Here is a 26,846-nt window from a genome sequence, read left to right on the forward strand (position 1 = left end):
CCAAAATATTTAAATCAGCAAGGCATCAAAATTACTTATCGTGAATTACATACTTCATTCATTTTTGTATCATCTGGTCCTTGAGCATCTTTTGTCTGTTTAATATTTTCTACCATCTTTCTGATAAATGCATGGCTGTTGTTTTCATTTTTAGCCATCAATATTTCCAGAACAAACCAAAGACATCTAAGAACACAAAAATAAAGAAAAATACAGAAAAAAATCTTTTGTTAAATACAGATACTCAATATTAACATAATGAACCTAGACTATAATTCCAGAAGATGAAAAAATTTAAAAGAAGCAGCTACAAACTAAAAATAAACCAGCAGGGGAAAAGCCTAAGTTACACACACACGCACACACATATATATACACACTACAATAGGTCAGCAATGCAGATGTAAGCTCAGAATCTCAGCAGATTCTGCATAAGGAAGGTTAAAAGGAACACAGAAATGCAAAGAACTAAACAATTTTAAGTCAGTGCTATAACAGTAAAGAAGAACTGGCCATCAAACAATGAGGTGACTCAAGTCCTGATGGGACATCTTCAAAAGAATACAATACCTAAGCCAGTGGTTAGGAACAGTCAAACAAATGAGAAAGGAAAGCATGGCTGACGCCCACACACACTGTCTTTGCAAATGATCCCTCTCCTGTAAGAAAGGAATGGAATTACAGCTGATATATAAAGGAGAAAAATAACAGGAAATGGAGATATGAGACACGACACTATTCTACAAGAAAGTACCATCACTCGGGCTGTGCTCCACAGATGAAGACAGCCAGGGCAAGCAAGTGCATCTCAACTACTTAAAGAGCCAGTGCTCTCAGGTAAAGAAAGGCAGCCAAAGTTCCTCTACTGACAGTCACTCTAACACAGAATTCACCTTTAGAGACAGCATTTTAGAAACAGATATTATGGCAAATAAAAAAGACTGCATTTACCCCCCATCACAGTTGCTAATGGTAATTTAATTTTATTGCATTATCTTAAATAACTATATTTCTTTTCTTTTTCTTTCTTTCTTTTTTTTTTGGTTTTACGAGACAGGGTTTCTCTGTGGCTTTGGAGCCTGTCCTGGAACTAGCTCTGTAGACCAGGCTGGTCTCGAACTCACAGAGATCCGCCTGCCTCTGCCTCCCGAGTGCTGGGATTAAAGGCGTGCGCCACCATCGCCCGGCCAAATAACTATATTTCTATAAATCAAGAAATTATCCATCATTTTTATAAGTTGACATACAGAATTAAATGATTCAAAATCACAGGAGCTACCCTTTATTATAAAAGACCAGGGTCTCAAGTTTATTCTAAGAACCATGCTGGTCTTAAAATGTACCATATTCCCCTATTCTCTCTCTACACAGGCAATCATCTTTAATTGGAGAATAGCACTGAAATTCTAACAAAGAATATCCCCTGGCTGTGAAACGTGTCCTATTATGAAGAGACCACTTTTTCTTTTCACAAAGACAGTTATTGCAAAGATAAACCTGCTTACTACCTGAGTGAGGAGATTGTCAATTCTCCTCACATGAAAACCTACAATTTAGAAAAAATAAGAGAAAGAACTGGAAGAGAAAAATTTGAGTGCATTAATTACTTCAGTAGAAAAGCAAGGCCACCACTGTAGAGAAACAGAACTAAGGTTAGTAGTTTAGGCTACATTTTTGGAAATTAGGTAAGAAATGTAATGTGAAGAGATGAAAAACAAAGACAAGTGAGCAGCGTGACTAAGAAAGAACCTTAGCAAAATGAAACACATAACAACTGTAATTAATATCCCATTATCAGCAGTAAGGAGGTAAAAAAACAATTTTCAGAAAATAGGAAAATGGGATGAAAAAAGTCTTACTCTTTCACATCTTTAAGTTGCTCAATATCCTGTACTTTGACATAATCTGGGTCATGTGCCAAAAGGTGAATTGTATATGGAACAACATACTCTGGCAGAAGAGACAATAATTTTTCTGAAAAACAAAAAACAAAACAAAACAAAACAAAATAATAAAAGAAAGACAAAAAGCAAACAAAACATCCAGGTTAGAAAGATCAAATCGCATGCTCTTTTGTATATTTCCTACATCCCAGTGATTTACCACAATATGGCAGGCAGAACAACACACGCAAAACACCCTGTGCTGAGAAACATGGTAAGCAGTTTAAAATGCCTAGCTAGTTAGCACGCCAGGTGCTGAGCAGCAAGGACATATATTTCAGTTTTCAAATGCACATGGAAAGAGTGATCCACACAAACTATTTATGATTGAGATGTAAGATCTCTTCTTCCTTATGCTATAAGCAATTGTGTTGGTATTCTCTGACAAGCTATCAGAGTGGACATAAAGACAGAAGTAATAGTCATTTTTTAATAGAAGGACTGTACAAAAGAACAGAGCTAGGACAGTGTAAATACAAACAACTTTTCAGCATAAATCCAAGTTTATTTATTTGCTGACTCAGAATAGCAAATTATATCGTAGAGGTCAGAAAGGCATGCAAACTGTATTTGGAAAACAGTATGCAAAAAGACTTGAATTCAGTCTCCCAATTCCATTTTAGTCAGATGTTCAACCAGGAGCATAATGCATGCCAATAAGCATCAGACTGTCTTTGAAGAGTTTCTGTGTGAATGGTAATTAAGGAGCAAGCATGAGAGAAAATAATACCAAGACTCAATTTCAGTGATATTTAAGTTAAATTATATCAAATACTTATAAAGTGCTTACTACTTTCTATCTATACAATGTAAAAATATAAAGATAAGTAGGACCAGATAAGGCACTCATACTAAAGTATAAAAAGATGGAAGCTATAGGAAAAGTACCTAAAATAAGAATAGCTAGTATTACTGGTGACTTCTCTGGGCCATTTATTTTATGCTAGGTACTGTATACACATGATTTTTCAGTCCATGTAACAACCACAAGAAGGGAGTATAATTATATAAAATACACAAACAAGCAAACTAAGACATGAATTATATAACCTGACCAAATCCAGCCTGTAAAATGCAAAGGTGGAATGTGACTACATAGCCTTCACTTTTTTCAAGGTGAGGAAAAAGAGAAAGAGGATCACAATGGCTAGCTGACGCTAAAACTGTATCTCAAATGACTCAAAGGCGTAAACTATATTTATTTCCCAGCTCTGGCTGTCTAGAAGAGAAGTGATTTCCAGGGCTCAGAACAGAGTAGGGAGAGGCAGGCTGCACAAAACTTCAAGTAACCCTGCACACTTGAACTGAGTATAAAATATGAACCGCCATCGGGTGTGTCAATGTCATTCGTGAGCAGCTGAGAACCTACATGTATTTCACCTTACAATGAAGGGATGACTGGTCTGTTCTAGAAGGGTAACGTACAGTGTGGTACAGTGGGAAGCAGAAGGAAGGGACAAAAGCAAGGCATTTACAAAACGGTGTGAATTAAGAGATCTACAATAATTCAAGTAAAGTATAGCTAGCAGGAGACAGCAGACATCTGTGACATCTGGAAGAAGGGCTAATGGGTTTCGGTGGCTGAAGAAAGGGAAAACATGCACAAAGAATGCCTCTGATCTGACCTGAGTAACTGAGTAGGTGCTAATGCATGCTGTCTGTTAAGGTACAGAAGTCAAGTACCACAGCGACTGTCTTGGGAGTTGGTGGAGGGAGCACAGGGAAGGCAGGCATACAAGCAACCAACATGATTGTTAGCTACACATGAGAACAAAGACCCAAGACAGTGCTGACACAGTACAAAAATTATGCAAATCTGACTATTTTCCAGATACCACCAATGCCAGACTTACTTTTTCTATTCATTTAGCCATTTACACAAAGATAATGAAACTTTCATACTCACACATTTATACATATTTTTAAATACAGTTAAGTGAAAAGCAACCATGAGAAGGTGTTGACTTTTTAAAGCAGTGTACACAATAATAAATGACAATTTGGGTTTCTCTCTACGTGACTGCAACTAGAAGACCGGAAGGTGCACTTTCACCTCCCGTGCACTCACCACTAACAGCTGCGTGTTGTTTCAGGTACTCTCGCCTCACAGTGATATTCTTCACCAGGCACTGTCTAGCATGAGCTCGTCTCTCCTTCACAGGGTCTTTGGCACAAAGTGCACAGATGGCCATATACTCAAGTGGAAGTCGTAACCGGGAAAGCCCTTTGTGAAGTTTCTGAGCAAACACCTGTCTGACTTGATAGCACTCATCCTGTAAAGATAAAATGATCCCAGGTATTATCTACAAGGCAGTAAGAAGTTATAACTTCAGATGTGATCAAGTCGATAGACAATCCCTGAGTGAGGATTCATAACAGAGGATGTGACTGCCTCAAGGCTGGAATATTCAACTGAACCCAATAACTACCAGTTACATTTGTCAGACAACAATAAACATAACTCTTAAAATAGATGAAACTAAGGGCAGATGGAATGGTGCACACTTTTAATCCCAGCACCCAGGAGACACAGGTAGGTGGATCTCTGTGAGTTCAAGGCTAGCCTGTCCTATAGAGCGAGTTCCAGGCTGTCACACAGGACAGCTAGGACTATCTTGAAAAACTAAACCAAACCAAAAAAAAAAAAAAAAAAAAAAAAACAGAGGAAACTAGCACAGCTCTCCCAACTTTAAAGAGTATGATTAAAACAATAATAAAGTAAGGGGCTAAGTATATAGCTCAGCATAGAACTGGTGTCTTAGGCAAAGTGTCTGATTATCTTATGACTTGCTTCACCCATCTCTCTAGAGCAAACTCCTTGTTCTTTAGGGCAACTCATTTACCTACTCAAAGCATCATGTAACCTGTACCCTGTGCTGTGGCCCATGCTCTGAGCATTCTACATATCTTGAACACAGACCAACGCCGGTAGAAATTCCTAGCACTTGGACATTTTCTGATTTTGTTCTTTCAAAGTTTTATTTTTACGTGCATGTATGTTTTGCATGCATGTACATAATGTATACTTAGTGTCTGTGGAGGCCAGAAGAGGGAGTAAGATCCCCTGGAACTGGAGTTACAAACAGTTGTGAGCCATCATGTAGGTGATAGGAATCAAACGTAGGTCTTCTAGTACTTTCAATGGGCAAGCCATCTTGCCAATCCCAGGATTTTGGTTTTTTGACATAAGGTCTCATTATCCTACCAGCCAAGCCTCCTTAATGCTGCAATTATAAGCAGATACCATTATGCCTGCTTAATGCAGTTGAGGTAGGGGTGTGTTATATGCCTATCTTTAAGTTCTTATAGTACATATTCCCTTTCATTTCATTTCAATTTCAGTATACCTACTACTTTAAAAAAAACTATTCAAGTGCCCACAGAAATTCAGTCTTTCTACTAACACACTCAATAAAGTTATCCTTCATCAGTACTGAGCAACAAATATATACATCTATTATGAAAATATCCAATTTACTACAAAAATGCCAATTTAAAACTTCATAACCAAAGTCAACTATTTTAAACATAGTCATCAGTGAATAGACCATTCTTTAAAACTTATCCCACTTAGACACACCACCCTTCTACTGAGACACATCCCTAATGAAAGTTCTAGCCCTCTCACTAACAGCTCAGCACTTAGTAACCCAATGCAAACTTGTTACAAAGCCAACTTATTAATCACTTCAAAACTACCAGCCTTCAGCTATTAGTGACATAGAACTGTTAGTTCATAGACAAGGAGCTAACAACAACAGAAGAAACTGAATGCATAGGGTGTTTCAAGAGGTACTACTAGGAAATTAAGAAGACAGGTACCCTACTAACATAAAATGTAAAATAAGGAATAGCAATACAGTTTTACCAAAAATAAACTCTCACAAAGGCACACATTTATACTTTCAATTTCAAAAAATTGGTTAAGTATATGAAAAAAATTACAAAGTTTTTTGCCTCACAATATAAAGCTGCAGTTGAAGTTAGTTCATCGCTACAAAGTTGATTTTGTCTTCACCATACCTCAGTCTACTTTCAGAGGCCTTATGAACACAAATTATCCTTAAAACTTCTTTTAGCACCTTAGACATAGTTGTGCTTAGAAGGAGGGTACCTCACTGTATTATCAGCACTTATCTGTATTTTTTATTCTAAGAGGCTGTTGTTTTTGGAGGGCTGCCACCATAACTTATTCAGCTTTGCACTTCCAGAATCTAGAACAATATATCTCATAATAACACAAAGCAAAATTTTTCATGAACTGAATTTCAGATTCCAAACACCTAAGCAACTATTAAATGTGCTGTCATATAATTCCACTTCTAGTCCTTCACATTGAATGTTCATTCAAACAGACAATAATACTACTTTTAAAGAGCCTTAGCTCAAGAAAGAAAACAAACCATGTGTACAGAAAAAGTAAAAGCACAAGGCTGAGCTTTGTACGTAGCAGGAGTGAAAAATAAAATCTGGAGGGAATTAAAACAAGACACTGAATCCAGTTAAGAAAACCAGGGCAAGTCTTGTGGGAAAGATCACATCTGGACCTTCATTGCCAAACAGAAATGCAGCTATGTGGAGATGGAAGGGTGAGACAAAAAACAGAGGCAACACAGCACAGCATAAATAAAAGTGCTCAGTTTCACCGAAATGAAATAGATGAAGAGTGATATACTGTAAAGCAGTGGTTCTCAATCTTCTTGATGCTGCAATGTTTTAATACAATTCCTCATGTTGTGGTGACCCAACTATAAGATTATTTTAGTTGCTACCTTATAACTGTGATTTTGCTGTTGTTATGAATCATAATATAAACAGCTGTGTTTTCTGGTGGTCGTGGCTCACAGGTTAAGAACCACTACTATAGCTGGGCAGTGGTGGTACACACCTTTATTCCCAGCACTCTGGAGGCAGAGGCAGGTGGATCTCTGTGAGTTCGAGGTCTACAAGGCAGGCTCCAACGCTTCAGAGAAACCCTGTCTTGAAAAACCAAAGAACCACTGCTATAAGGGTAGTATTAGTATTAAATGCATTAAAGTATGTGTTTAGATCCAAACACTATAGAGGCTTGAATGTCAGGTTATAAAATACATTTTGTTTTGTTTCTTTCTTTCAAACAAGTATGAATTCTTAAATGTGTCTGACTAGGAGAATAACATGATGAGAACTGTGCTTAGGAAAATTTATCCAACACTAGACAGGTCTCCTGCAGTCCTGGTGAGAGACTGTGAGGAGTGTGGAGGAGTGCAGCAGCAGGACAGTTACTGACTACCAGAAGGTAGCTCCGAGAGCCAAGGCTTCTGCACCAAGTGGAAAAATACACAGGGGGGCAAGCTGAAGTTATGCCTTTACATTTACTGATACATGAGTTTGTGTATTCTCACTTTTAAGATTTACTTTATTTAAAAAATTTATTTTAAATACTTCTACCTTGAAACTGTCTACCCTAAGTCTTAAAAAGTAAAAACCCAGGAACATAGCTTTTTGAAATTTTGATAATAGTTGTTCCTCCTTATTCACAGATTTCATATTTAGGAAATGTCTGCTCATTTATTTGTACTTCCAAAATCAACACCTGCAGCAATGACCTAGTCATTGGCAAAGAGATGTGCAGGGTATCAAACACAGAAGGACCCTGATGTGCTCACCCCTAGAGAAAAGCCCAGCCTTGTTTCCCTGGTCTACCTGGTGACACACTTGTGCACAATGTTGTTCTTGTTGGTGACACATTTAAACAGCTCCCAACAAGTGATAAATGCAGCAGCCTAAGCACAAGACCACACTGTGCCTTTCGGAGAAAAATGCAAGCACCACAGTAAAGCCCGAGGAAGGAGTGAGTGCAGGTGCTGCTTGTTCGCTATGAGTTGAGTGTTAATCAGAGAGCTATGCATATAAATGAGGTGTTCTTAAGCAGACACACAGAAAGCAAGGCTGTACACTGACCAGCAGATGACAAGTTTGTGACCAGAGTCTTAAAGCAAGTGCCCTGCATCTCCTTAAGGAGCAATGGTTCAGTCAGTGCAAGACTCATCCAGTGCTTGTGGGAAATTTACAGACTAGAACAGCAATGGAGTTACATACACCATACTAGGAAACAAAATGCCACTTAGAACTCCCAAGTGGTTCTCATGAAAGAAAACAAACATTCAAGGCTCTGATGCTACTGTAGCAAGTTCTTCCTATAAGCTCAAGAGCACATGACCGTATCCCCACTAGCCACTGCCCTTACATTGATGGCTAGTGCACACAGCTGGTACTGCTCCAACGTGATGATCTCGTGGTAACAGGGCTCCTGTGCCAGCTTCACAATAGCACTCCCAGCAGCAAGCCTCAGACGCGACATATCTGGTTTACTAAAAAAGAAGCAAAACAATTTAGCAAGACTTCCATGTGCTGGGGGAGTAGGGTGGGGTAGATCATTCTTACCTCATTCATCTAATGTTTAAAATAACAATCTATAAGAAGAAAGCAGAAAGTCCTAAGGTCTGAACATTCTTTACCTCCTCAGAATGCATACTCTGAAATCCTAGGCCAAGGTGGTATTACAGGGGAGAGTTTTCTGGAAGGTGATGAGGTCAAGTGGGCAAAGCTCTTAGGACTTACAAAGAAGATGGCGAGGGGTGGAAATTGTTTCTACTTTCTGCAATATGGGGCCACAATAGTCAGTCTACATACAGCACAGAGCTCTCAGAGAACCCAATCAATGCCAAAGTCTCTTAAATAAGCTGGTGCCAGCTATGACTAAAGTAATTCAATCTTCTGATCCTATACATCCTAAGCTCAGCAGGAACAGAAGACATTTATTTGTATGTTGGCTTGCCTGTTAAATTTTAATTACAGTACTATTGATTTGTGTGTGTGATGTTTACTCACAGGTCAGCATGAATATCTTAACTTGGTAACTTGTCTACCACAACTACTGCACTAAACTTAAAACAAGCAGGTATAGTAGCTAAAATACTACAATAGGCATGCAAATGTGAAATGGCTCACAATAAAGGCAATCAATAAATAACAGATCTGAATTTGAATGTGTGTAGTCTGGCTTCAATTTGTCAATATTCTTAAGTTCTTAGGTTTAGGCAGGAATAATTAATATAAATAACTACATATGAAACAATGTAATTAATAAATTGAGACTAAATGTATCAATGCCAAGAATATTCTCTGCCAGGCTGAGCTGACCAATACAAATTTATCTCAAATGCAGTATGAATCTTAAACCAAAATACCCTTATTATATATAATGGACATGTCTAAATTATTGAAGGGAAGCAACAAACTAGAATAAAAGTGGTAAGCACATAAACTGTTTCCATAGTACTAAGTTTTATTTTTATTAACTCACTTCAGAAATATGTGTTGTTAAATTCTAGGCACAGGGAACACTATGAATAAAACATACAAGACAACAGATTAGGGGTTGGGATGGTGGCACAGGGTTAATAGGTTTTGCCTAGCATGCAAGGTCCTAGGTTTGATGCCCAGCACAATCAAAATGGAAAGGGAGATGGGGGAGATGGAAGAAGAGAATGAAGATGAAAAGGTAGAAAGCAGCCGCCACTCGCTGCCTCGTTTTTTCATTAAAGAACTTAGATGAAATTATTCTCCTATTTTTAGATTGCTAAGAAGTGTCACTAAACAGCACTTGAGACCAACTTGACATTTCAGCTAATGCTGATAAAATAATCCCTATTATCATCCATGTTCCTATATGTTATATAGTTCTGTGAATACTTCAAATATCCTAACATATTTAACTGCACCACAGTGGTATGCTAAGACAAGTAGGTGAAGGGGGCACTGAAAAGCTGAAGTAACTTGGTTAGGTTCAGCTAACTAGAAAGTGCTAACAGCCAGGATTTGAATGTAGTTTCAGGATCTGAATCTGAGTTCCAATCACAGTATAATCAGTTAACCCTTAAGACAACAAAATCAATGCTTCATTCCTTCATAGAAAAATGACATCGTTTTTGCATGAACTGTGCACAGTCTCCCCACAAACCTTCATTCAGCTCTAGATTACAAGGCAAACAGTGGCTATGCTTCATGGTACAGGAAATGGTAAGGGGAAATCTATACATTCTCAGTACAGAAAAAATAATTGCCTTTTGGGTATTTTAGATCCATAGGTAGCTGAGCCCACAGATGTGGACTTATGAATAGAAAGCACTAAATTATGTTTCATCATATAAACAAAAACAGCATGTGTATTTTAAATAACATACACAGTTCATTTTAAATTTTTTGTTTGCTGCATTCTAGAAACAGACTCAATAACTTGTTTTTATCCTTGAGATACTAGCAAACTTGTTAAACAGTAGTGACAGATCTCTGTACTAGGACTTATACATGGACTATGACAAAGAGCAAGGATCTATCATTTAAAATACTTGCAGTGTCTAGATGCCAGAACCCTATCAGACATGTGACTGTTACATTGTAATAACCACCATGTAAAATCATATTACAATAAGAATACCTGAATACCTATAAATTAACATTAATTATCTTTTTAAAAAAAGAAATTCTAACATATAACAGTTACACCAGGAGTTGAAACACTATACAACCCAAGTATCTGGAAACAATAACTACATACCTAATTTTCCCCTGTTCTGTCAAATCTCCATCACTATGCAATATGGTTGTTAGTAATCTGAGGGTAGAAGTTCCTGATTTACTGTGATTATTTTTCATTCCAAGTAGCCATCGAACCATCATTTTAATAGCCTGAATCTATTTAAAAGACAAATTGACCAATAAGCATTGTTATGTTTAAAGAATCTCCATATCAACTTTAAAAAATAGAAAAACGAGCATGCATCTTAAGACAAAATTAATTATTCCATTCTTTATACAGGAAGATAACACAGTCTTTTAAATTAGAGTTGTTTCAACCTCCAGGAAAGTGGCAAAAAAAGAACAAAAAAACAAAACAAAACTCATTTCACTAAAGATGGGTTCTTTTGTTGCTATTAATTTTAATGTTTCCCAAGTGTGCACCTCAGCTTTTAGTACCTAGAATTAGAATCATGCTAACTTTCCTAAGCAGAGAAAGTTCCTACCTGCCTACCTAAGAATTGATATGGCCTTTAGACATCGTATGATGTTGAAGATGTGAGTACTTCTGCACTTACTAGTCTTTGACATACCTCTCTATGTACTGTTTTGTGTCTTACCTTAGCTTTCTAAAAAAAAGACAGACAACAAAAACTGAGCTTGACCAGTGCGAGTATAGAGTGTCCCAAAGATGCCTTTCCTGGGTACCTGGTGAGCACACACTCAGCCTAAATAGCCTGTCTTCTCATTCGGTGCTGTCTCTATGACACAAGACTGCTGCTTTAGACTAATGTTGAGACCCAAATGCAACAAGTATCATTCAGTGATGGAACTACAGATGCAAACAAAGAAGGGCTGCTCTACAAGCATGAAGACACATCAGAATCTGAGGCTGAAGCAACACACTAACGTAATTCAAGATACGGAGCACAACCAAATACACTCAAAGAGAAAGAGGCAGAATAGACAATGTGGGAGTGAGCCCAGAAGGGTGCTAAGAAATTCTTAAAAAAAAAAAAAGTCAACATTTAGTATATGTGCTCCTAACTTTTAAGTCTTGACAAATATATTGAAATGAAGTTGACACATACCACATGACTTTAATAAATTGATGCTATGCATTTTAGTAACAAGTAATTCCTTATGTATAAACCCAAATTCAAGAGTTATTAATATTTTTAAATAAAAACTTTTATTAAATCCCAAGGAAAAGGTAATTTTAGAATCTGGATTAGCATTTTTACTGAAGAGAAGTATATCCAGGAGAAGACACTAGTCACTCCATTAAAAGGCTAATTTCTAAGAAGCAGAAATATGGAAGGAGCTTTCAAATCTTTTCCCCTCAAACTAGGTTATATATGCTACTGCTCACAAGGCGCTGAGTTGCACATCATTGTCCTACAACCTCACAATATATGAAATACTATAACACAATAAAGGCAAATTCTTGACTTTAAAAGATATCCACACCTATTACTTGATACAGTGAAGATAACAAGACAAATAAATCTATGTATGTTACTTACTTTGACCATTGTCTCAGGAGAGACTTCTTCATCTGGGACCCAAAGCTTAGTTGTTTTTTTTCCTGGAAGCTAGACAAAAGGTAGAAACATTAAAATATAAGTGTGAATTCTTATGTTCAATTAATATATACTGAATAAGAGAACAAGTGAATGACTCACCTGCCAGGTGAACTGCCCCCTCCCTAGATTCTGTTCCCCCACAAAACCCAACCTGTAGCCCTCGCCCTTGCCCTCCCACTACATTACCCCTATCTCTGCTGGGCCCTGCCCCTAACCCCAGCAGATTTCCACTGCCAAAATATAAGCAACACCAAACAGAAGAACAGAGACCCACTGCTACAACAAAGGCCAAGTTAACCACAGAAGGCCTGTTCCCAACTTGGACAGAGATTACCCCCTAGATTAGAGGTCATGCTAGCTGCCAGAAATCCAGGCCACAAGGACCAGAAAACCAAAGAGGAAACAGATACCAAGGAGCAAAACACCCAACCAACCAAGAAAACTCAGAAATCAATAAACATGACCTATAATCATCACAAACCCAGATGCATAAACACCATCAATACCCAGGGCAACGTGTCCCCACCAAAACCTAGCTATCCTATGACAGCTATATCTGAAAATGCCAACACAGCCAAAGCACCAGAAATGACCATAAAACCAATTTTATTAAGATGACAGTGGTCTTTAAGAGGAAATAAAAAAAATTCCTTTAAAGAAACTGAGGAAAACACAACCAAAAACTTGGAAGAAATCAATAAATCCCTTAAAGAATGCCAGAAAAAAAAAAAGCCAAGAAAAAACAAACATGGGAAAGAAACTATTCAAGACCTGGAAACTGAAATAGAAGCAATAAAGAAAATACAAACTGAGGGAATTGTGAAAATGGAAAATATGAGTAAGCAAACAGGAACAGCAAAAGCAGGTATCACCAATAGAATACAAGAGATAAAAGAATCTCAGGCATTGAAGATACAATAGAAGAAATAAATTCATTGGTCAAAGAAAATGCTAAATCTAAAAAACTACTGGTAAAAAAAATACAGGAAAACTGGAACCAAAGCTAAAAATAATAGGAATAGAAGGAGAAGAATCCTAGTTCAAAAACACAATGTGGGCATTGGTGGTGTAAGCCTTTAACCCCAGCACTTAGGAGGGAGAGACAGGCATATCTCTGTGAATTCACAACCATTCTAGTCTACAAAGAGAGTTCCAGGACAGTCAGAGCTGCTACAAAATACAAAACAAAACAATAAAAACCTAGAAAATAGATTTAGCAAAATCATAGAAGAAAATGTTTCTAGAGAAGGACATGCCTATAAAGGCATAATAAGCTTACAGAATTCCAAATAGATTGGACTAGGGAAAAAAAAAGTTCCCATGTCACATAATAATCAAAACACTAAGCATACAGAATAAAGAAAGACCATTAGAAGCTGTAAAGGAAAAAAGGCCAAGTATAATATAAAAGCAGACCTATCAGAATTACACCCTAAAAGTCAAAGGGCCTTTGACAGATGTCTTACAGACTTTAAAAGACCACAGATACCAGTCCAGACTACTATACCCAGCAAAACTTTCAATCACCATAGATGGAGATAGCAAGGTATTTCATGACAAAGTCAAATTTAAACAATATCTATCCACAATTCCAGCCCTACAGAAGGTACTATAAGGAAAACTTTAACCCAGGGAAGTTTTAACTACACACTTACAAAAACACAGGCAATATATAATTTCACACCAGCAAAATCCAAAGAAGGGAAACACACACACTACCACCAACAACAACAAAGTAAAGGGAATTAACAATTACTGGTCATTAATGTCCCTCAGTATCAATGGACTCAATTTCCGAATAAAAAGGCACAGGTTAATAGAATGGATATGAAAACAGGATCCATGCTTCTGCTGTATACAAGAAATACACCTTAACATCAAGGATAGACATTACCTCAGAGTAATGGGTTGGAAAAAGAATTTCCAATCAAATGGACCTAAGAAGGAAGTAGCTATTCTAGTATCTGATAAAATAGACTTCAAGCCAAAAGTAATCAAAAGAGATGGAGGACATTTCAAACTCATTAAAGAAAAAAATTCACCAAGATGACATCTCAGTTCTGAACATCTATGCCTCAAAAGCAATGGACACACACATTTGCAAAAGAAACATTACTAAATATGTTAGTCACATCAAACACCATAGATTAACAGTGTGAGACTTCAACACTCCACTCTCACCAACGGACAGGTTATCCAGTCAGAAACTAAACAGAGAAATAATGGGTCTGGTAGACATTATAAATCAAATGAACCTAACATACATCTACAGAACATGTCACCCAAGAAAGAATATGCATTCTTTTCAGCATCTCATGGAACCCTCTTCAAAACTGACCACATACTCAGTTGCAAAACAAGTCTCAAGAAGGTTCCATAAGCTGCAGAGACTGTGACTGAAAAAGCATGGGATAAAACCGGACTCTCTGAACATGGCGAACAATGAGGACTGATGAGAAGCCAAGGACAATGGAACGGGGTTTTGATCCTACTTAATGTGCTGGCTTTGTGGGAGCCTAGCCAGTTTGGATGTTCACCTTCCTAGATATGGACGAAGGGGGAGGACCTAGGACTTACCACAGGGCAGGGAACCCTGACTGCTCTTTGGACTGGAGAGGGAGGGGGAGAGGAGTGGGGGGAGGGGAAGAAGGGTGGGAGGAGGGGGAGGGAAATGGGAGGCTGGGAGGAGGCGGAAACTTGTTTTTTTTCCTTTTCTCAATAAACAAACAAACAAACAAACAAGTCTCAACAGATACTAGAAAACTGAAAAAAATCCCCTGTATAAAACCATCATGGATTAAAACTGAAATTCAACAACACAAACAATAGAAAGCCTACAAGCTCATAGAAACACTGTCTACCGAATTGCCACTGGATCCAGGAAGAAATAAAGAAATTAAACATTTCCTAGAATTGAATGAAAATGAATGTACCACAAACCCAAACTTATGGGACTCAATGAAAGCGATGCTGAGAGGAAAGTTCATAGCACTAATTGTCCTCATACAGAATTTGGAAAGATCTCACACTAGCAACTTAAGAGCACACCTGAAAGCTCCAGGACAACAACAACAAAAACCAAACACACCTAAGAGGTGTAGTGACAGGAAATGACCAAACTCAGGCCTAATCAATAAAACAGAAGTAAAGAAAATACAAAGAATCAATAGAACAAAGAATTGGTTCTTTTGAAAAAAATCAACAAGATAGACAAATCGTTATCCAAATTAACTAAAAGACAGACAATGTATGAATGAACAAAATCAGGAATGAAAGGGGGGAATATAATAAACACCAAGGAAATCCAAAGAATCATTAGGTTATACTTCCAAAACCTGTACTCCAGAAAATTGAAAAAATTCTCCATAGACACCACTTACTAAACTTAAAGCAAGATCAGATAAACGATTTAAATAGACCTATAACCCAGGAGGAAATAGAAGCAGTCATTAAAAGTTTCCCAACCAAAAATAAAGCCCAGGACCAGATGGTTTTAGTACAGAATTCTACCAGACTTCTGAAGAAGAGCAAAAAACAATACTCTCAAATTATTCCACAACATAGAAACAGAAGGAACATAGCCAAATTCATTTTATAAGGCCACAGTCACCCTAATACCCAAACCACACAAAGACTCAACAAAAAAGAATTACAGACCTTTCACTCATGAGCACTGATGCAAAAATATACAATAAAATACTCGCAAACTGAATCCAAGAACACATCAAATAGACCATCTACCATGATCAAATAGGCTTCATCCCGAAGATGCAGGGATGGTTCAACATATGAATATCTGTCAATGTAATCCACCATATAAATAAACTGAATAAAAAAAACCACATGACCATCTCATTAGATGCTTAAAAAGCCTTGATAAAATCCAGCACCCTTTCATAATAAAAATCTTGGAGAGATAGATAAAGGATAGAAGGGATGTACCTAAACACAATAAAGGCAATTAAAGCAAACAAATACTGAACACCAAATTAAACAGAGAAAAACGTAAAGCAATTCCACTAAAATCAGGAACAAGACTCTCTCCATATCTATTCAATATAGTACTTGAATTTTTATTGTGTAAAAGACAACTGAAGAAGATCAAGGGAATGCAAATTGGGAATGAAGAAGTCTAAATGTCACTATTTGCAGATGATATTATAGTATACATAAATAACCTCAAAAATTCTACTAGGGAACTACCACAGCTGCTAAAAACTTTCAGTGAAATGGCTCCAGGATAGCTAAAACAATCCTGTATAATAAAGGAACTTCTGGAGGTATCACCATCCCTGACTTCAAATTCTACTATAGAGGAGTTACAGTAATGAAAAACAGCATGATACCGGCATAAAAAGAGACAGATTGATCAATGGAATTATCTGGAGATACAGAAGTAAATCCACATACCTATGGACACTTGATTTTTGACAAGCCAGAATTATACAATGGAAAAAAAGAAAGCATCTTCAACAAATGGTGCTGGTCTAACTGGATGTTGGCAGGTAGAATAATGCAAATAGATTCGTATCTATCACCTTGCACAAAACTCAAGTTCAAGTGGATCAAAGACCTCAACATAAAAGCAGATATATTGAACCTGATAGAAGAGAAAATGGTGAACAGACTTGTAGACACTAGCACAGGAGACAATTTCCTGAACAGAATATCAATCTCACAGGTACTAAGATCGACAATTACTAAATGGGACCTCATGAAACTGAAAAGCTTCGGTAAGGCAAAGGACACCACCAAAAGGACAAAATGGCAAGATACAGAATAAAAAAAATCTTCACATAGCCCCACAACCTACAGAGAGCTCAACTCCAAAATATATAAAGAATTCAAGAAACTAGACATCAATAAACCAAATAATCCAATTAAAAAATGAGTACAGATCTAGACAATTCTCATCAGAGGAATCTCAAATGGCTGAGAAGCACTTAAAGGAATGTTTAATATCCTTATCCATTAGGGAAATGTGAATCAAAAGGAATCTGAGATTCCATCTTACACCTGTCAGAAAGGCCAAGAAGTAAAATACAAGTAACATAGAGGATGTGGGGCGAGGGGAATACTTCTCCAGTGCTGGTGGGAGCACATACTTGTACAGCCACTTTGGAAATCAATATGGTGGTTTCTCCAAAAACTGGGAATCAATCAACCTCAAAACCTAACTATACCACTACTGGACATTTACCCAAAAGATGCTTTGCTATACTACAAGGACACTTGCTCAACTATGTTCATAGCAGCTTTATTTCTAATGGTCAGAAACTAGACCACCAATATATATTTCCCTCAAATGAAGAAGATTTGGTATATTCACACATGGACTATTACTCAGCTGTTAAAAACAATGACATCGGGAAATCTGCTGGTAAATGGTTGGAACTAGAAAAGATTATCCTGAGTGAGGTAACCCAGACCCAGAAAGAGAAACGTGGTATGTACTCACTTAAATGTAGCTATTAGAGGTTAACCAAAGGATAACTATGCTATAATTCAGACTCAGAGAAGCTAAGTAACTAGGAGAGCTCAAGGCAGGGACACATGAATCTCACTGTGATGGGAAAATAAAACAAGACATTGCTGTTGGGGGCGGGGGCTGGAGTCCTGGAGGGGGAGTGTGGAACAGGAGGGATCAGATGGGGAGAGGATCGAGGGAGAGAGGACTGGGAGAGACAAATGGAATCCGAGGGTGATCCTAGCTATGACTCCTAGTCATGGGGTTACAGAGCCTGAACCGACCATCTCCTGTAACCAGTCAAGACTGCAAGTGGAGGGATTATTAGGTCACCAACCCAGCCACAAAACTTTTGGCCTATATCTATCCTGCCTATAAGATTTCCTGGAGTAAATATGATGCAGAAATTGAGGGAGAGGCCAACCAAAAACTGATCCAGCTTGAGACTAATATCATGAGAGAGAGAGTTCATTTTGCTATACCCATAGATTGATGTCTAGCCATCAGAGAGGCTTCACCTAGCAACTTATGGAAACTGATGCAGAGATCTACAGCCAAACATTAAGTGGGGCTCAGGAAATCTTGTGGAAAAGGGGAAGGAAGAATTGTAGGAGCCAGGAGTCAAGAACACCACAAGAAAATCCACTAATTAATCTGGGCTCATAGGGCCTCAAAGAGACTGACCTAGGCTCTCTGCATATATGTTACAGTTATGTAGCTTTATTTTCTTGTGGGATCCTAACAATGGGAGCAGAGGCTATATCTGACCTGTAGGACCCTTTGCCCCTATCTACACTCGATACACCATGGCTGGCTGATATCCACGGGAATCCTGTCCTTTTCTGACAAGCAGAAGAGGAGTGGACAGGGTAGGGGGCCTGGGAAGAGAAAAGAAGGGGAAACTTTGGTAGGGATGCAAAAACAAAAAACAAAATATTAAAAAAAAATTACTGAACAAAATTATTTTTTCTTATCTTTCTAACAATGATAGCAAATATTTAGGATTCATCTAACCCCATTTACTAAATAGGCCTGAAAGCAAAATTCTCACCAGCACCTGGCTGGAGCATTTGAATATCTTTTGTAGGTGTGGGTCAGGATAGATTTTATAACACAAAACCTACGTTGTAGACCCTTTCAAAAGATTGATGATTCAATTATTTAGGCCAGCAAGCAAAGACAAGGATAAAAATCCTAAGAAGAGTGTGTGCATTTGTGTATGTGTGGCACTCGTGTATCTAGAGGCAAGAAGTCAGCTTCAAACTCTATCCTCAGAAGCTGTTCAACTTGTTGCTCGACACAAGGTCTCTCCATAGGACTTGGGGTGGTCTACCTATGTCCAAGGAGCTGGCTGTGGGATCACACCAGCTTTGTGGCTGTGAACACAAGCCCACACACCTGGTTGCTACATGAGTGTGTCAGACTCTGCTCTCCATCCTGTGTCTGCAGCAAATACTCACTGAGCTCCCTCACCAGACACAAGAAATGTAGTTTTAAACAAGAGAAAAGGTATTTTAAAAGCTCTTAGCCAGACTTTGTGGCATAAGTCTGTAATTCAGCTACTTAGGAGACTGAGACAGGAGAATGACAAGTTCAAGGCCTGCCCAGGCTATAGGAGTTTAAGACCAGCCTGGATAACTCAGTGAAACAACATGTCCCCGCCTCCCCCCCTAAAAAAAGAAAAGGAAAGGAAAATGCTAGAGATATAGAGTAATGGTATAGTACTTTCATGACATGGGTAAGTAAGTTCAATCCCATCTGCAAAAATTAAAAAAAAAGAATTGGGAGGGGGAGGCGGTTCAAGACCAGGTCCTGGCTGTCCTGGAACTCACTTTGTAAGCCAGACTGACTTGAAACTCAGAGATCCACCTGACTCTGCCTCCCAAGTGCTGGAATTAAAGGTATGTGCCATCCCCCACCCCCCTGCTACACATACACACCACACGGAGGAGCAGCAGAAAGAATAGAATCATAGGATTCTGGAAAATAAAAAAGGTATGGTACAATATTAACACAGCATAAGGACTTTACTTTCTAAAAGGCAGATTCAACATAAGCAAAAAAGAGAGAAAGAAAAAAAGTTTCTTTCAGAACAACCATAAAATAACCCCGAGGAAAGATGCAGGTACCATGGAACGTGAATTTACAAAGGCAGGCAGTAAATTAAGATGGTGAAGAGTTGAACACAATACTGGAACAAGTGATATCTTATTTTTATCAACAAACCATAAAATGAGGATTCAGGGCTGGTGACATGACTCCAGGGGTAAAGTCTGAATCTGATCTTTGGGACCCACATGGTAGAAGGAGAGAACCAATATGCTCCAGTTGACCTCTGATATCCACATGCAAAACACCATGGCATGTTTGCACAAGTTCCCCTCCCCCATGTTATTACATAAATAAACGTACACAATTTGTTTGTCAAAAAAGAAAGAAAATAGGAATTAAGTATCAACTCAGGTAAGGCCCAGGCAATGAAACAAATAACCCCAACACCTAGAAACACAAATTTCTAAATACACAGAATGAGAGAGTCAGTAAGTGTCTCAACACATGGCATTGAGACCATTAGAAAGGAGTCCTGTGGGGTTCACTCTGATGAAATTTCTAGACTAAGCATGTCAAGAAGAAACGTACAGCTCAATTGTTTCATAAAAGAAGCAATAATCTTATCAATGCAGGTTTCTCAACTGCAGAATGAGATGACAAAAAGCAATGCTTTAAATATTCCGTAGCTGAATAATTGGAACATATTTCTATTGAACAAAGGTGAACACCAAAATTCAAGACACAAGGCCCTCAAATTAGAATATAGTTTGAAATAATCAAAGATAACATATGATATTCAACTTATAAAATAATCCAATCTACATCAGTAATTATCAATATGAATACTTAAAACAGATTATAAACAGAGGACATTAAGATGGATTTAACTATGACTACAGTAGCCACACCAAAAAAAAAAAAAAGAAGAAGAAGGTACTGGCACAGCAGAACGAAATCTACATGGTAGAAAAGTAGGTAGGTAGCCGGGCGGTGGTGGCGCACGCCTTTAATCCCAGCACTTGGGAGGCAGAGGAAGGCAGATCTCTATGAGTTCGAGACCAGCCTGGTCTACAAGAGCTAGTTCTAGGACAGGCTCCAAAACCACAGAGAAATGCTGTCTTGAAAACACCCCCCCCCCCCAAAAAAACCTGCGAGATGAAACCAAAATAAAATATTGAGATTTAGAAAAAAAACTTCACAAATAAATAAAAATTAAGCTCTTTTAGCAAGAAATGGATATAAAGTCAAAACACAGTGCATAATTTTAAAAATATCATTAGTACCTAAGGTCTGTAAGAGTATACAGAATTCCTTTTTAAGAGAAAACTGTGTGCTAATGAAAGACATCTTTTTTAAAAAAAAAAACAACAAAGAAATCACTTTAGTCAGAAAAGTGATCTCGATGACAGGCTCAACTCTCTTGATGGATCCCTTCTTCTGAACATCTGCCCTGCTAATTGTTACTACTTTGGTAAATTTTTTTGCCTATATACTGATTTGAAAAAAACCATCTGGTCTACCCTTCTAATTGTTCCAATAGGAAAATTGTTAAAAATAATCTAGTTCTGTCTTGTCAGAAATTAAATTCCTTTATCTCACCATTAACCTAACAATGTGTCCTGTTTTAAGTCATATAGGATATGGGCAAAAGAAAATTGTTACATTTATCCAACTTATATTTAATAATACTGTTCACTCATGGTTTTATTGCTCGGTAATCTTTACTTTCTATTTCCTTCCTCTTCTGGGTACCCACTGTTCTGAATTTGGAGTTTGTTCCTCAGCCTAAAATAAATCACTTCATATTTATCACCTCACACTCATCTCATACCTGTCTGGCTAGCATATTTCTTTAATTTTGTTTGTTCTTGAGTCTTGCAACAATCTGTCATATGCTCTGAGCATACATCCTTAACTCTGGGTTCACTGCTGACGTTTTTTACCAGCATTCATTATCAGATGGCTCAGCCTCTGCCTACCTAATAGATACAAAATTATATTCTTAATTTGCTTTTCCTTTGTCACTAGTTAAGTTTCTTTGGTTAATTAGCACTTATGCTGCCTTCCTTCTTCAACTACTTACAGTGTCCTTTACATGTTAGGCAATCTTTGCTGGATACATACATGTTGTAGAATAGTCATAAGGTCTCATTTACAGTGTGTATTTTCACCCTTTTTATGTTGTACTTTGAATAAGTTTTAAATTTATCATTTTTCTTATTATTTTCACATCCTGTGTAAGTAACTTACTCTGCTTTAATGTCATAAAATGGTCTCCATGTTTTGAACGTTAAGCTTGCCTTTTGTCATTAAAAGTTTTAGTCCATCTAGATTAGTTTTTGGTTTTGTGTCACAGAGAAGCCCTCTCGCTTTTTGTCATTCTCATTGGGATTATCAGACATTCCTTCACAATTTATTAAGCGTTCTTACTTTCTGCTTGTCATCCCTTTTCTTTGTTTATCTATAAGATGTCTTTCGGCCCGGCGGTGGTGGCGCATGCCTTTAATCCCAGCACTCTGGGAGGCAGAGGCAGGTGGATCTCTGAGTTCGAGGCCAGCTTGGTCTATAAGAGCTAGTTCCAGGACAGGCACCAAAGCTACAGAGAAACCCTGTCTTGAAAAAACAAAACAAAACAAAAAAAAAAAAAAGGAAGGGGGGGGGGAGAGGAGGACACTGAGAGGTCCACTAATCCTGTCATCATGTCACAGGGCTTAAGGGGTAAAATTAGGAATAATGGGCCCAGTATCTGAGAGTTTTAGGGAGCTCCCAAATAAATACACCCTAGACACAAAGAAAAGACAGTAACTTACCAATAACTGAAGCCAAGGATAGGTGAAGCTCAATAGTGCTAGCAACACACGAGCTCCTGGGTTAGATCCCCAGCACCAGAAAAACAAAACCATTGATCAAAAATGCCTGAAGTCCAGTTTCAAGTTGGACCGAAATGATTTGACAAGAGCTAATTATTTGCCAGAAGTGAGACCAAATCCACATTGCTGAATATGAATTTGAGGCCCTCAAATTATCTCTACTTCTCATATTAAGAAGTAAATTAGGCTAGGATGTAGCTCAGTGGCAAAGTGCTTGCCCCACAAGATCCTAGGTTCAATCTTTAGTATACCCCTCCACCGTTATCAAAAGAATTGTCAGGTATAGTGATCTATACAATTTTAATTCCAGTACTCAAGAGCACAAACAAGCAGATCTCTGTGATTTCAAGCCTGAACTTGTCCACATGGCCAGTTAAAGCCACCCAGGGCCACATAGTAGATCCTATCTGTCTTCTCCCCAAAAATCTACCACTTAATCAAAACTCCATGTCCTTATATAATTTAATACAATTGGGTGTTATTTTACAACTCTCCAGGGGTCTATTTCAGATCAAATGCCCATGTTCAAACAAAAATGTGCCAATGTTACTTTATTTCTGATGAAAATCTTAAATGAAAGCAACCAAGTAGAAGTGTTGTTATGTATTCCATCTCTCTTTAATAGAGACTTCACATAGAACACTATGGAGATAACAAATCTAAAAACCTAACTCACCCGGTCATTCATGAGTAGGTCCTTCACAATGAAAGTTGCTACCAAAGACTTCAGAGGAGCAGCAAACTGATCAGGAGCGAGAAGCGCAATATGACCAATAGTGACCAGTGGTGTTATGAGGTGTTCCAGGTTGCTTGGATCTAGACTTTTATGCAAAGGCTGGAAATGAAGGATAGAAAACATATTCACTTGTCTATAAACTGCTTCTGTATTTCACCTTTGAATTATGAACACTACAGAAGTTTTAGATCCTATGTAAGTAGCAACTCAACTGATGTTTAGAAGACATTAAGTTTAAACAGTTTCAGTCCTGTTCAACTCACATTTTAGCAATAGGTAAAAAAGCATTTCAGCATCAATCGTATTTTATAGCATATATCTTATGATCATGTATATGAATGCCAAAGACTGCTAGGGCTAATCAATATCCACTCTGCTCCTCCTTCCAAAGCATAAAGATTTCATGTTGCAGTTTCTCCTGCGGTTGGAGAAGGCTATGGTCAAAGAAGTGGGAATGAAAATGAGGTAGGCCACACTTGCCCGCATTGAGGCAGAATAAGCACTGTGTCTTCTCCATGAGTACACACACACTCTACTTACTTGACATAGCTCCAGCAGGCAGGACTCCAGTAGGAACACAATGAAAGAATATGTGCTGCCTCTAAGCTTCTGAACACCGAAACTGAATTTTCAGTAGTGAAACAAAATTTTCCTATGTATATAGTTAACTGAATTTTGGGTGTTTTGAAAATCATAACATCAAATACTAAATTCTATAACATCTGATGTAAAACCAAACCATTAGTATCTTATTACAATAAAAGAATGTCACATTCACTTAGAATGATAACTGAAGAGTGTTGTTAAACCTTAGAAACAGGAAAATCAGAAGAGATACTAAATTACATATGCCATCATTAAGTGTTAAGGAGGAAGACACACAAAATGTGTGTTTGTTACATTCTTACTTGTGTATGAATAAAATATCTCTGGAAAAGTAATTAGTGACAACATATAGTATATAGTATATGGTCCGACTGAATATGGACCATCAACACTACATAAATAAAAAGGCTGAGAACATCTGTGATTCCAACGCTGTAAGGTCAGACAGGAGCAGCCCTGAGGTTATGTGGAAAGCTAGTCTAGCTGAATGAATGAGCTCTAGATTCAATGGGAGACCCTATTTCAAAAGTCATGGTGCAAAGCAATTGAGGATGACATGCAGTGTTGACCTCTGATCTCTACAAGCATGGTGCACATATATGCACACACATAAACACACAGGAACACATACACAAAAGGCAAATGAGGATTCTATGTTCTAACACTGTACATCAACTATTACAAACTTGACAAGCAATATAAACTATGATTTTCCAACACACAAGGGCAATATGAGGTTTCAGCAAGACCAACAAGAACATTTGATAACTTGACCTTTTGCTATTCCTGGTCATTTCCCTCAATACTTCCACTGTGTCCATACCTAAGTATCACTCTGCTGGTCACACTATAAACAAAACATGGTTGCATAAATATGCTTTTAATTATTTTATTACTGCTAGTTGATAATTTTCCACAATACATCAATGATATTATTTTTGAAAAAAGGAAAACTATTGGCCAGATCACGGAGTACTGGCAACTGCAAAAAGACTAGTGACCACTAGGAAATATTTCTCAGAAAGCCAGCAAACCTTCCATTATAAGAGCAACACAGTGAGAATCTTTACAAAGCCAAGTTATATCAGTATTATTCTCAGAGTGACCATCATTAAAGGAAAAGAAAGATTAAGCAATAAAAACAAAATTTTCCTAGAATCAACACTAGTTAATGAAGTTATCTTTATAAATAAAAACAGCCATCCCCAAATGTATACATATGAAGGTAAGTTACTTGCCACAGAAATCAAGCTGTTATTTGGAAGATGCAGAACATAATCTATTCAGTTATTTTAACATGAGACATGAAAATATGATAAAATAACCATAAAAGTTTGTACCTCATAGATAAAATGTCAAAATATTTATGGTAGAAGGTTCAGTATGCTCTGACTTCCATTCAAAGCTCCAGACATAAAATTATGAATCATTTCTTACAGACTTTTCTGCTAGCTTCTGTTTTAATAATAATGTTAAAGACTATTTGCATAGTTGGCTGCAACAGAACACCTTCTCAAAGTGAAAGTTAATTAACATGTAGAGAAAATAGTATAAAACATTAAAAATACACCTCATGTTAGTATGGTTAGTTCAGTCATTAAATCTAAACTTGTTTACTTTACCAATTAGGATCAATTTACATTTAGAATCCAAACTATTAAGCTTATAAACTCACAGAGTAAGCTCATTACTACAGCCATTGACTATGATGATAAAAAAAAAACACTCAATGAAAACTCCAAACACCAATTCATACAGCAGAATCAAAAAGTATCACGCAGTATTTGACTTCTGAACCTAAAGTAGCCTTAAACCTATGGAAAACCAGTTTTCCTATCTTAACTACTGCTGATGTTGGCTTTACTAATCCAAATGCTAATAATACACAATATAAAACAACTCTAATTGAGAATATTCTACAAAATCGGTATTTATATGAATTAAAATTTTTTCATTACCTCAAATATCTGTGCAAACTGGGTCTCTTTACTAGAAAATATGGCATGAATACAATGGATGGCATATTTGGCCTGGCGAGGTGGTCCTTTTTTGGATTTGTGATGCAATACAGGAAGCAAGGCTCTAAAAAAAAAAAAACAGGAAAGAAAAGCAGCAATTTAAAAAAAAAAAGGTAATTTATGTTTATTCCCACAGATTAGTACTACATCAACCAAGGTCAAGAAGCTTCTGTGTGTAAAGGGAACAGTTAATATAGAAATTCGTAATTTGTCAAACAAGGGACTGTTGAATGCTTAGTCTTAAACAGGACATCTAGATCATCCGCTCCAAGGCTCAGTGAACACTGCAGGAGGGAGCAAAGGGGATAGAAGGAGTCTGTCAAATACTGGTTTGTAGACATGACCTGTCTGTTGCATCCATGAAACCACAGCAGGTAGGTAGGGGTGGTTACCTGCATAAGACTGAGTCTATCAACATTCTATGGGGTGGCAGGAAAGGACAACAACCCTCAAAAGGTCTTCCCCCTCCCCAAGTAGTCATAGGCAGTTAGTAAATAGTTGACAAGGATGTAAATGGTGCAGCCACTGATAAGTTGTCCTTGCTCAAGTAAACAACACAACCCGTGTTCACTTCAGGAAAGATGGACCAGACACTGACAAGCTAAAACGTAGCTGGTGGCTGGAGCACTGCACTTAGGAAATACATCCAAGCTAGAATATCATTTACCATTATGTTTATCAACTCCAGCCTTGATTAGGATAATCTGCTCAGCCCACAGACTACAAACTAAGTGTGACCAGCAGAAGACCATAACTATAAAGTGACTACAGTGAAGATGGCTCTTGTGGACACCCCATAATTGAAGAAGCCATTCAAACATATTTTGGGATTTCCCCCCTCTGTATTTCTTATTTTAATATACTTTTTAGTGTTAACTTACTTCAAATTTAAAAAGGCTATTTTTAGACTTTATATTTTCCCCCTTTAACATTTATCTACATGTTTATAGTTTTTCACTGTTAGTAATGTCTTCTCCTTTTTTTTCACCTGTATTCCCGTACTATT

The 26,846-nt window shown here is 37.5% G+C and overlaps 1 protein-coding gene across 6 annotated transcripts in view; it reads right to left on the minus strand.

Annotated features, from left to right (window-relative positions):
• Window positions 1-26,846, minus strand: part of Pds5b (PDS5 cohesin associated factor B) — a 151,842-nt gene that overhangs the window by 14,372 nt on the left and 110,624 nt on the right. For all 6 annotated transcript variants that reach the window (XM_075971459.1, XM_075971441.1, XM_075971432.1 and 3 more), the window contains exons 20-27: window positions 25,781-25,904; window positions 23,157-23,315; window positions 12,032-12,100; window positions 10,546-10,682; window positions 8,173-8,296; window positions 4,012-4,216; window positions 1,860-1,974; window positions 54-186 (exon numbers count right to left, since the gene is read on the minus strand). In XM_075971459.1, coding sequence (XP_075827574.1) covers window positions 54-186; window positions 1,860-1,974; window positions 4,012-4,216; window positions 8,173-8,296; window positions 10,546-10,682; window positions 12,032-12,100; window positions 23,157-23,315; window positions 25,781-25,904 — 1,066 coding nt within the window. The remainder of the gene's footprint in view (window positions 1-53; window positions 187-1,859; window positions 1,975-4,011; window positions 4,217-8,172; window positions 8,297-10,545; window positions 10,683-12,031; window positions 12,101-23,156; window positions 23,316-25,780; window positions 25,905-26,846) is intronic.

Source organism: Microtus pennsylvanicus, chromosome 1 (genome assembly GCF_037038515.1).
Source record: "Microtus pennsylvanicus isolate mMicPen1 chromosome 1, mMicPen1.hap1, whole genome shotgun sequence".
Classification (NCBI taxonomy): Eukaryota; Metazoa; Chordata; class Mammalia; order Rodentia; family Cricetidae; genus Microtus; species Microtus pennsylvanicus.